Below are 12,251 nucleotides of genomic sequence, written 5' to 3' on the forward strand. Positions count from 1 at the left end.
TTGACAGTGAGAGCACATCTGCACCAAGGACACTGAGTAGGGCTGATACAACAACATTTAACATATGGAGAGATTGTTTCATTTGTGAGAAGGCCAGTACTAGACCAGAACCTCCAGAACCGCAGCTATCACTACTGGTACAGGCGTGAGTACCAGAGACAAGGTCCTTCATGCAGCTTCTGAAAGGCTTGATGAAGACGTACATCTTCGGCTGCTTTCATACCCCGATCTCTTTGCATATGATGCCAAATATCATAGGAGATGAATCAGAGAAGCAGATCAATGTCTATGACAAAGCCTTTATTACGCTCACTGAAGACATTGATAAAACAGTATTGTCTAAAGATATGATAGTCAGGACTCTAAACTCTTTGACTGATAGTTATAATGACATACTGAAGACCCTTTCTCTGGAAGAAGATGGCACAGTGGTCCAACACAAGAAATATACAGCCATGGCCAAAAGTTTTGAGAATTACACTAGTATTGGTTTTTTCAAAGTTTGCTGCTTCAGTGTTTTTAGATCTTTTTGTCAGATGTTACTATAATATACTGAAGTATAATTACAAGCATTTCATACGGGTCAAAGGCTTTTATTGACAATTACAGTAAGTTTATGCAAAGAGTCAATATTTGCAATGCTGACCCTTCTTTTTCAAGACCTCTGCAATTCGCCCTGGCATGCTGTCAATTAACTTCTGGACCACATCCTGACTGATGGTAGCCCATTCTTGCATAATCAATGCTTGGAGTTTGTCAGAATTTGTGGGTTTTTGTTTGTCCACCCGCCTCTTGAGGATTGACCACAAGTTCTCAATGGGATTAAGGTCTGGGGAGTTTCCTGGCCATGGACCCAAAATTTCAATGTTTTGTTCCCCGAGCCACGTAGTTATCACTTTTGCCTTATGGCAAGGCGCTCCATCATGCTGGAAAAGGCATTGTTCGTCACCAAACTGTTCTTGGATGGTTGGGAGAAGTTGCTCTCGGAGGATGTTTTGGTACCATTCTTTATTCATGGCTGTGTTCTTAGGCAAAATTGTGAGTGAGCCCAGTCCCTTGGCTGAAAAGCAACCCCACACATGGATGGTCTCAGGATGCTTTACTGTTGGCATGACACAGGACTGATGGTAGTGCTCACCTTTTCTTCTCCGGATGAGCTTTTTTCCAGAAGCCCCAAACAATTGGAAAGGGGATTCATCAGAGAAAATGACTTTACCCCAGTCCTCAGCAGTCCAATCCCTGTACTTTTTGCAGAATATCAGTCTGTCTCTGATGTTTTTCCTGGAGAGAAGTGGCTTCTTTGCTGCCCTTCTTGACACCAGGCCATCCTCCAAAAGTTCGCCTCACTGTGCGTGCAGATGCACTCACACCTGCCTGCTGCCATTCCTGAGCAAGCTCTGCACTGGTGGTGCCCGATCCCGCAGCTGAATCAACTTTAGGAGACGGTCCTGGCGTTTGCTGGACTTTCTTGGGTGCCCTGAAGCCTTCTTCACAACAATTGAACCTCTCTCCTTGAAGTTCTTGATGATCCGATAAATGGTTGATTTAGGTGCAATCTTAGTATCAGCAATATCCTTGCCTGTAAAGCCCTTTTTGTACAAAGCAATGATGACTGCACGTGTTTCCTTGCAGGTAACCATGGTTAACAGAGGAAGAACAATGATTTCAAGCACCACCCTCTTTTAAAGCTTCCAGTCTGTTATTCTAACTCAATCAGCATGACAAAGTGATCTCCACCTTGTCCTCATCAGCACTCTCACCTGTGTTAACGAGAGAATCACTGACATGATGTCAGATGGTCCTTCTATGGCAGGACTGAAATGCATTGGAAATGTTTTTGGGGGGATTAAGTTCATTTTCATGGCAAAGAGGGACTTTGCAATTAATTGCAATTCATCTGATCACTCTTCATAACATTCTGGAGTACATGCAAATTGCCATCATAAAAAATGAGGCAGAAGACTTTATGAAAATTAATATTTGTGTGATTCTCAAAACTTTTGGTCACAGCTGTACATCCTGGGAACTAAAGGGAAAGCTGATACAGCATTACAAAGACAGGCTGGTATTTGTTCCACGTCCTGCAAAGTCAGATCTGGTGTGCTCTGAGAGTATGCACGTAAGTTATGCAATGAGGGAAGCTGCTCAACTCACAGAAAAGACAAAAGACTGTGAGACAAAACTTAACAAGTCAGTCTTTCCGAAACCCAAATATTACACAGGGCTGCAGACATATTGAGGAAAAGCATGGAACATGACCGTCAGTCATATATTAGCAGTGATCATCTATCATGTCTCCAGTGCAGCAAGTATGTACCCAACATCCCGTCAAAGGACAATCTGTGTGTGATCGCAATCTGCTATGATCTTATTGCACAGAGCTGTCATATCCATACGCCAATCACACTGGGACTTGCCATTTTGATTCATCATGAGTTTGGTAGTAAGACACTCATCGATGAGCTCAGTGCAATGGGCACTGTTCCTATATAGAGGTTAGGCACTTCCTCACGTCTGTGGCAGCAGACCAGATATCAAAGACAGAGAGTGGTGTCTACATCCCAACTGGCCTCACTGGAGTCACTTAACATGTAATTGTTAATGCAGCCATCGACAACTTTGATCAAAATGAAGACACTCTGGATGGGAAGCATCCCAAATATGACCCACTTTGTCACTGAAGATAATGTGGATGAATGACAGTAATGACTACACAGCCCATGAAAAACACCAGCCAAAGAGCTAGAGTTTAGTGTGAGGAGAGGGGTCATTCCTCCTCAGAGTGTTTTGTTTATAGTTTTATTAAAAGGATCATCAAGGCCAAACTACAATCCTGTCTCCTTGTCGCCTTCTTGTCTCCTTTCAATTTCAATCTTTGTTTCCATAGGAACTATATAGTAAAAGGTATCATTTGAATCTACCATTTATGAAATGCATCATACATATAGGCAACACTAACCTCAAGTGACTTACTTAGTTTGCAGTAACACTGAATTGGTCAACATTCTTCTCACCATTGATAATGGGCTTTGGAGACTTGATTATGTCATTGTTTCACTTTCCTTCATTTGGGACACTTCATACATTTAGTGATATAACACACTGACTATGCATGTTATATTCACATATTTGGTTCCGCTGGATTCAGCACAACCCTACCTTTCCAACAAGCCATCATATGACGGCTATAGTCATCATATCCATCCAGAGTGTTTCTATGACAATACCTGGCCAAGCAACTACAAAGTAAATGAGAACATTCTGCATAGATTCTTTTTTTTCCATGTCCGCTTATTTTAGGCAAGTGTTCATGGGTCTCTATATGTTACACACATCAAGATATTCACATCCAGGTTTTTCTAGTAGGTGAAGCAACTTCCTGACCACAATTACGTGAAGTTTCAAAGCTGTCAGAGCTTGTGTTCTTAATCTACATGAGTTTATATGTGTTAACTCCCATATGGCCAGGCTATATTTTGGTTCTTTTTTAGGTTTGGGGTGTATAACAATATGTATCAATTTAACAATGTTTGCAGTAAAATATTTAAACCTAAGAATCCATTTCATATATGGGAGACCTTAGAGATGAGGAAAAACATTGTTAGGTTTTGTTCTAGGTAGGGGTATCTCAAATTTTTGGGGGCACTGTCACTAGCCATCATTTTGCACACAAAACACGAATAATCAGTTTGAGTTTTGGACTGTTGGTCAGACAAAACAGGTCTCTCTTCTTTGAGTTGCAGTCAAATTGTATATAAAATAGTTACTTTTGAGAATATTTGAGAAGTTAAATAAAGTATCTGAATATGTTGTCTACCACTGCACATAACCTAACAATAAAAAATTCAAACTAATCCTGCCACTCTTTCTATGATTACCTCTCGTCATTCATTCATCTTTTGCTACAGTTTCTGTGGAGGGTCAGTAAATTGTGCCTTTGTACTGGCTGTGTCCTATTTCTGCAGTCCTGTAAATCATTCTTAGACCAAACAGCCTACATCAAGAAATTTCTGAAGTAAGATGCTAACAGCAGAGTTGGAACAGAAGGACATGCAGGTTTGACTCTGAGCTGAGAGTAAATGATGAAGGTATAGTGTACAGGTGGTGCTGTGACAGGCTGGTAACTGAGGCCTGATCCACTGAATCGTGTCTGATAAGAACAACCCAAATGTGTCTGTATTTTTCATTTACATTTCTGCCACACTATCAACACATGCTCACTCTTCCATACAGGTAGGCCTACGTGTGGTTCTGAATAAAAAGTAAATACATGCTATCTATAACTAGGTTGTAAATAAACCATAAACATCAAATATCAAATTAAATGAATAGTATTAAACACATCTGCATCAATAACCTGGAAAATAAGCCAACAGTTCACAAAGAGACAAACCAGGCATACATTTAAGTACTCATACTGCCATCTACTGGTGGAGAGTCAGCTTACCTACTTCCACTCTGTTTCGCTCAGGTAACGGCGCATTATGGTGGAAACCCAGTTAAATACCACTGCTAACAGTAACAACTCTGCACACACAGTGGGTCTCATTCATGAAAAGTGAGTAAATCTGTGTGTGGATTTGCACCTAAAAGCCTACGCTACTAAAAACCTACTCCAGATTCAGGAACGCCTCGGGAAACTCAGATTTGATCGTAAACACGTGTGTATGATCATGAATGCCAATCCATCGTAAAGTGACAGCGCGCTCCCGGTAATCAGCAATTAGCATAAATCCCCGCCCATGAATAGCCAATGACCACCATATAAGGAGGTGTATGTGCATCCAGTCGACCTGTCAGTCATGGCGCAAAGAAAGAAAGAGAAAGAAAGAAAAAATAATTTTTCTGAAGCGGAGATCAAAATAATTTTGGGTGAAGTGGACTTAAAGTTACAATGTGTAATTTACGTGGTTATTTATTAGCAAATATCAACTATTGCTTTCATAAATATATATTTACTAAAGTGTAATGCAATTCACATACAAATGGAAGCTTTCTCCTAGGCTTAGAATGATTTCTCCATATATACACACAGGCAGGGCGCAGTATGCTGGAGGCTGCATCGCCATATTTGAGTTACAGTGGCCAAAAGGGATATACGCGCTTCGCGTTTATCTAGAACTTGCCGTCACTGGGTCGTGAAGGTGAAGCCCAATCCGGGGCGCTTCTGCGTGAACCTGCTTCGTACTTTTATGATTCTGTCGCACTTTAAATGGAGGAGCACACACATGTTTTGCCCGTAAAAGGGAAACCACGCCACCAAATAAAAGAAAAAGATCAGATAAGCGAGGAAGGGACAAAACGCGAGTGAATATCGGCGTTGCTTATTTTATTTGAACTCCTGTGGAAGAACACTCTGGAAGCGCATTATAATCGTACCAACCTATATTTGCCGCACTGTGCCGTGACTACCACATAAAACATGTTATTTTAGCATTACTGTGCTAATGTTTGCTCGTGATACCAAAACAATTAGAAATAAAACACCTAACATAACGTTATATCTCACAGATAACCTATATGTCATTGGTAAGCTATAACATATTGTAGCGTCCGCCAGGACGTGTGGAAAGGATGACGCAGTTATTCCACAAACCACCGTTTATTACTGAACAGTACAGGTTACTGTTGGCCGTAACTACGCCAAAACAACCAACAAACAAGAACTTACTGTAACTCCAACTGTGCACTCCTGCTCTCCTCCAGCTCGCTCATACACACACCAGCAAGCGCACTCACACAGCCCTCATTCCCATCACACTCACACCCTGCCCCCCTACCTATAGCCTACTCATTCAATCCCAAACATGCCATTAACTCACAGAACATTGACATTATAACAGAACATTTACTGCAGGGTCGCTACAACATTGTAACATGGTTTAGATTTCTAAATAAATATTCACCTCGTCGCTAGATAGGCCTACTCCTGAAAAAAAACTTGTGGATGGATCTCTGCTGTCTGCACAAGGCTTTTTATCCTGCGAGGCCACCGTCACTTACCCGATGGAAGGGGCGAGCAAGTGAGCGTGAGTGAGCCCTGCAATCTAGAATTTGACCGCTGATGTCACTGTTACTCACCATTTTTATACACTGAGGCTTTAAGAAAAAACACTTCATTTTTTTCAGTTAGTAGTGGTGTGACAGGGACAGGCAAAGCGAAGGCCTGGAGGGAGGTAACAGATGCTGTTAATGTTGTCTCCGTGGTACAAAGAACCATGTCAGAGGTGAAGCGTAAATGGTTTGATATGAAACTGGAGGCAAAGAAACGCATAAGCACACACACAAAAAATACAGCGGTCACCAAACAAACAGAAGATTCATTTGTGGGGTTTTGAATGAAGTGGGAACGGGAAACCAGAGATGTTTTGTGTGCAATGGATAAACTCTAAATCAGTGATGGCTGTCGAAATGTACAGCTATTTAACATTTATTTTAACAAATGATACGGATAACATATAGCCTACAGCAGTTTTGTGTGCATTGTCTTCAAATTATTTGAATCTTAATAGCCTAAAGCTCTGTTTTATACAACGTAAATTAAACATTTTTCACATCAGATTTATTCATTCAAATGATCAAAAAGCCACAAAAAAAAAAAAAAAAAAAAATACGTGTTGTCTCAAATAATTCTTTCAGCTGGCGTGTGCTCCTTCGTGGCTCCACCACCTGCTGCTCCCAGGCATCGAGGCCGAAGAGGCTGTGATCCGGCTGTCCTTACGGATATTTTTATTATCATCATTCAACATGTAGAAAGAACGTGTAATCTACTGAGTCGATTTACATAGATAATTCACAATCATGGACCTAATCTGGATCTTAAACCTGCTAATTGCCAACTAATTTAACTAAATTTTTAATATTTTGTCATGTTTAGATTATGTGTTTCAAAGGCATCTGTGTATTGTGTACATAACAGAGCGCAATACAAATTAAAATTGTAATTTCCAATAGTGACAAGCAATATTTATGTGCTTTACTAAATTTACACAAGCACTACGAGTGGTCAGGACTAGGAGTAGATTTTGTTAGTAGCTACGAAAAGATCGGAGCTACTAAAATATTGATGAATGAGGACATGCACGTAAAGTCTGCGAACAGTTTACACACAAATTGCTTCTACTCATATTTCATGAATGAGACCCAGTAATTGCTGGTAATTGTTGGTTAAACTATGTTGCAAACTGTATTGCACCAAAAAATGCAAATCATTAATCTAAGACTTTACTCATGCTGTGTAGATGAATCAAATGCACAATATTAATCTACATGTAATCAATCCCTGTTTCCATTGGTCCATTTTTTTGGTGTATTTTGTGACGACCCCTCCACTATTCTGTGTGGTGCTGGCGTGCTGTGTGCTGTTGTCTTCCTGGCAGGTTCTGGTCCGAAGCAGGGTCGTCGTCATCAGGTGATGAGCTGCACCTGGGCCCGGTGATGTGCTCAACCATATATCCCTCCTACATGGCTGGTCGCTGAAATGCTGAAATGAAATACTTTTTGCCTTCTTCTGTTTTACTTTTATAAATAAACTCAACGCTATTTGGCACTGATCCCCTCTCTGTTCTCGTTTCTGGTTGCGGCCTCAGAGTGGGGTCGTAACAGATGGGGGCTCGTCAGTTTTATGAATGAAGCCGGGTGTGACTGTAGCGTGACATGATGTCGGCGCACAGCTGTTGTGTGTAACACCAGCGTGTGGCGATTGAACGCATAGTTCAACGCATAATTGTTGCAGCAAGAGAGTAGTGTGACAGGGGTAGGGATGTAACGATTACCAATATTACGGTAAATTTCGGTTAATTTTTACACGGTAAGAATGATTGTTTATGTTTAAATTAATTGCATTATTGCGGTGGATTATCAGGATATGTAATAACAGCCTCATTCAAGTCTCACGATGCAGGCGCTGCGTGAATGCGTAGCATGTGTAAACACAAACAATGAAAACATGGCAGAAGCGGCACTCAGGACATGTCCCCCCCCCGCAACTAAACGCACAGAGTCTGAGGTCTATGCAGTCCTATGCAGGTTAATGCAGTTCATTTCCGTTTTCGGAATACCAAAAGTTATCCAGGACTCAAATTTTTCATCCAGCTTCTACGCTCAGGTGTTGAAAAGGTCAAAGATCCAGCATAACAGGGCTTCTGCTTATCATGCACAGAAAGTCAGGGAGCTCTTGAGAAGTTCCATCAAACACTTAAGTCTCTGTTGCATGGTTATTGTGTTGAGTTGAGTCAGGACTGGGAGGAAGGGTTGCCATGGCTTCTGTTGGATGCCAGGGAAGTTGTGCAGGACAGTACCGGTTTTAGCCCTAATGAGCTTGTTTTTGGCACTTGCGCTGCTACACGACACATTGTCACAAGTGTGACAAATGTTTTGCGTGTAAGGGCGGCAACACTAGTAATTTGTCAAAACACCTTGCGAAAGTGCATCATATTCAGACAGAAATATGTACAGTGTTTGACTGCCCTAGCACAGCTAGTTCATCTACGTCCATTCCAGGTTTGTAACATTATGCTAGCAGCCAACACGTGGAGTTAATAACCATTAGCTATTTTGCAACCCTAGCCTGGGCGCGTGGGATCCCCCCGGTCTATATATCCTTGCCTCTACTAAATTATGTAAAAAAAATGTTTATGTTCAATATTTTATGTATTTTATATTCAAGTTGTAAAACGTAAAATGTTTTGTTAAAAAACTATTTTGTTGCATAATGAGAATTGAGAAAGTAAAGCAATTTATGTTCTTAATTTGTTTTTTTATCCTCAAAAAGTATCGAAAAGAGTAGGCCTACCGTTAAAATACCGTATCGATGAGCAGTGTCAATAAGAGTAGTAGTACCGTTAAAATCTTAATGATACCCATCCCTAAATGGCTGTGCTGTGGACTTGGATGATGTCGTCATTTACAGTGATACATGGGAGAAACTCTCCATGCTAAAACGAGTGCTGTTAAGAAGTATCCTGTACCCTCCATGAAGAAAGAGCTGCAGCGTTTTGTTGGTTTGGTGGGATACTACCGCAGTTTTTGCAAGAACTTTTCCACTGTGGTAGCCCCCTTGACCAATTTGTTGAAGGGGGACACCCATTTTCTTTGGTTACCCTTGTGTCAGCAGGCCTTTGAGAACATCAAGTCTGTTTTGTGTTCATCTCCTGTCCTTGCAGCTCCTCGCATGGATCGACCTTTTACACTGCATGTGGACGGGAGCCATGTTGTTTCAGGCAGATGATAGAGGTGTAGATTGTCCTGTGAGTTTTTACTCAAAAAAGTTCAATTCCTTCCAGTTAAACTACTCTGTGACTGAGAAGGAAACCCTTGCGCTCATTTGGGCACTGCAGCATTTTGATGTTTATGTGGGTTCGAGTGTTCCTCTGGTGGTGTACACTGACCACAACCCACTAACCTTCCTACACTCAGTTCATTGCCGTAATCGCAGGTTGATGCGTTGGATGCTGTATTTACAGTCTTATTGCATGGACAGCCGCCACATCGAAGGCTCAGATAATGTCGTGGCCGATGCCTTGTCCAGAGCTCCGTGCTCTTGGGTATCTTTTGTCTGACTGTGTTAACCGTTCTGGCCTACTATTTTTCTTGTCTGTTACTCTTAAATGCATCTTCAGGTGCCCGAGTTGCTGAGTGGGCGGCTTGGTTGATGGTTGGCTGGCGGGGAATTACATCGCAGTTAGTTTTCCATCTGGTGGTGGGATTAGTTTAGTAGTGTTCCTTTATGTTTTTGAAAATATTGTATCTGGATATATGTAAGATTTCATTAGTCATGTGAAGTTGATACAAGAGAGGGGTTGTCGGTTTTCCTGTTGGAAATCTCTTTTTGGCATATTGTGTGCGGTTGTCTTCAGGCAGGTTCTGGTCCGAGGCAGGGTCGTCGTCATCAGGTGATGAGCTGCACATGGGCCTGGTGATGTGCTCGACCATATAGCCCTCCTTCCTCAGATACCTCTTGTCCGCCACTGTTCCTACACACACGTTCCATCCGCGGAGCACAGGGGTGCTCCTACACCGCTGGTTGCTGAAATGGACCTTTTGCCTTCTTTTGTTTTACTTTTAGAAATAAACTAAGCGCTATTTGGCACTGATCCCCTCTCTGCTCTCGTTTCTGGTTGCGGCCTCAGAGCCGGGTCGCAACAATTTATTTACTTATTAATTTGTCTGATTGATTAATTTATATTAATGTATTTTTCCTCAGATGTTACCCTGGTATGTGCTCGCATAATGTTAATGTTATAAAATGGCTATTGCATTCTCTTGGCTTTTATTTTGAAGGGCCCATATTTATTTGGACTTCCGGGAAGCTCACCTGTCTTACTTTTCTTCACGTTCTTTTCAAGAGGAAAGATGAAAACAGGCATTGGAAGAAACCAAAATCGGACTGTTATTTGAATTTGGTTTCCTTGTTTTTTCATTTTTTGATTCAGTCAACAAAAACAGAAAAAACAGCTGTTTTATCATTTGTAGTTTTTTTGTTTAAAACGAAAAAATGAAAAACCATGGTATTTCCGTTTTCCCGTTATTTGGTTAAAACGAAATATCAAACTGATAAAAGTTATACGGACCAGTCTCGATCCCTTTTTTTTTATTTTGATATTTAATCTCTCTAATTTCTGTGCCCTGGAAGTCATTCAGCCTAGCGCGTACTTAATTTACTGCCTGATACTGATAGTAGGCTGTTGTTATGGCTGCCTTGGAGTCCCAAGGATTATGCGCTTGTTGCTGCGACGTAAAACATAACTTTGACTCTGTAACATCGCCATTGCTCTCAAAGGCTCTGGTGATCCGATTCATAGCTTCCGATTGGAATTTCTCGGTCCACCTTAAATGTTGCATAACGCCTGTAGATAGCGGTAGTCAGTCATTTTCAAGCTAATTCATAAACTGAATTGAACAAATACGGGGAAGATGAAATGAGAATGATCAGCAGAGTGCAATTGTCCTAAATTTTGAGCAGCAACAAGCGCAACATTGCAGCAACAAGAGCTTTGAGCTTGATCAATTACACAATTTAAAGGTACAGGTTTTGACTCTGGTGGGTTGTGTTGCAGAATTTACCCTAAAAAAAATGACAGTCATAACTTAGGCTACATACCATAAGCGTATTTCTTGAAAGGAGGAGGAAGCCCTTGCCTTGTTGCAATATCTGGAAAATATTGAGTTTATCATGACTTCAGATTATTTCCATCGTTAATAACATATGATACGTCAAGATGTGATGCAATCTGTTTCCTCACCGTCTCTGACGAGCTGAATGAAGTCCTGCACCGTTTGGTCCAAACGGACTCGGTGAAACACCACAGGTTTAAAGTTTCTGTGCTCGAAGGACCTGACCAGCCGAACGGTGACCACAGCTTCAGCCGCCATGTCCTGCTGATGGATACCCGCTGCCCCTCACACTGATGAGCTCGGATAAAAGTGTATTTTAATGGCGCCGTGTGCGAAACGATGACTTCTTGTGTTGACAAATGAACCAAATAACTCTAATGTTCGGCATGTACGTGTTAATCCGCGGCTTGACTACCGGGTATCTGTTATTGCTGCTGCTTCTTCTTCTTCTTCGTCTTCTTCTTCTTCTTCTTCTATGGAGTTTATTGGCGGTTGGCAACCACTTGAAGGTGCATTACCGCCACCTTCTGGACTGGAGTGTGGGACAGTAGATTTGCAGACAAACCAAAAAAAAGGGAAATAAAGCCATAATAACAAAGAACATTTGTGAAAAGTTTAATATTGGTAGGTAATTAGCTGTTATTATGTTGGTATTATTTTCACAGTTACTATTTATTTATTTGTTTATCTATTCACTTATTCATTTATTTATTTATTTTTTCTCTCTTCTTTCTTTCTTTCTCTCTTTATTTTCTTCTTGTTCATGAAATGTATTGTCATTTTTTTGTGAATGTAAGACTTTTCTATTTTTATTAAAATAAAAAAAAATGTTGTTTACATTGAGCAGCCACAGTGAAGAAGCCTATGGGGTGCCGTTTGTAAAGTGTCTCACGCTGAAAATAACATCAACATTTTGCCACATTTAGCTTCAAACAATGTTTAAAAAAGTATTGTGATTTTTTTAACGTCACCTTTTACCACATTTACAGCAATATTTGTTAACTTAGAAATATATTAAATAGTTAAATCTAAATATTAAATGTGGCACCTAAATGTTAAATGTTAAATCTAAATATTAAATCTAAATCTAAATATTAAATTTAAATATTAAATCTAAATCTAAATGCTAAATATAA

The 12,251-nt window shown here is 40.6% G+C and overlaps 1 protein-coding gene across 1 annotated transcript in view; it reads right to left on the reverse strand.

Annotated features, from left to right (window-relative positions):
• Positions 1 to 11,584, reverse strand: part of lg13h2orf76 (linkage group 13 C2orf76 homolog) — a 43,761-nt gene extending 32,177 nt beyond the window's left edge. The window contains exons 1-2 of the mRNA XM_049594917.1: positions 11,244 to 11,584; positions 11,102 to 11,152 (exon numbers count right to left, since the gene is read on the reverse strand). Of these exons, the coding sequence (XP_049450874.1) occupies positions 11,102 to 11,152; positions 11,244 to 11,373 (181 nt within the window). The 5' untranslated portion in view covers positions 11,374 to 11,584. The remainder of the gene's footprint in view (positions 1 to 11,101; positions 11,153 to 11,243) is intronic.
• Positions 11,585 to 12,251: the final 667 nt, after the last annotated feature.

This window comes from Epinephelus fuscoguttatus, linkage group LG13 (assembly GCF_011397635.1).
Source record: "Epinephelus fuscoguttatus linkage group LG13, E.fuscoguttatus.final_Chr_v1".
NCBI classification, from domain to species: Eukaryota; Metazoa; Chordata; class Actinopteri; order Perciformes; family Serranidae; genus Epinephelus; species Epinephelus fuscoguttatus.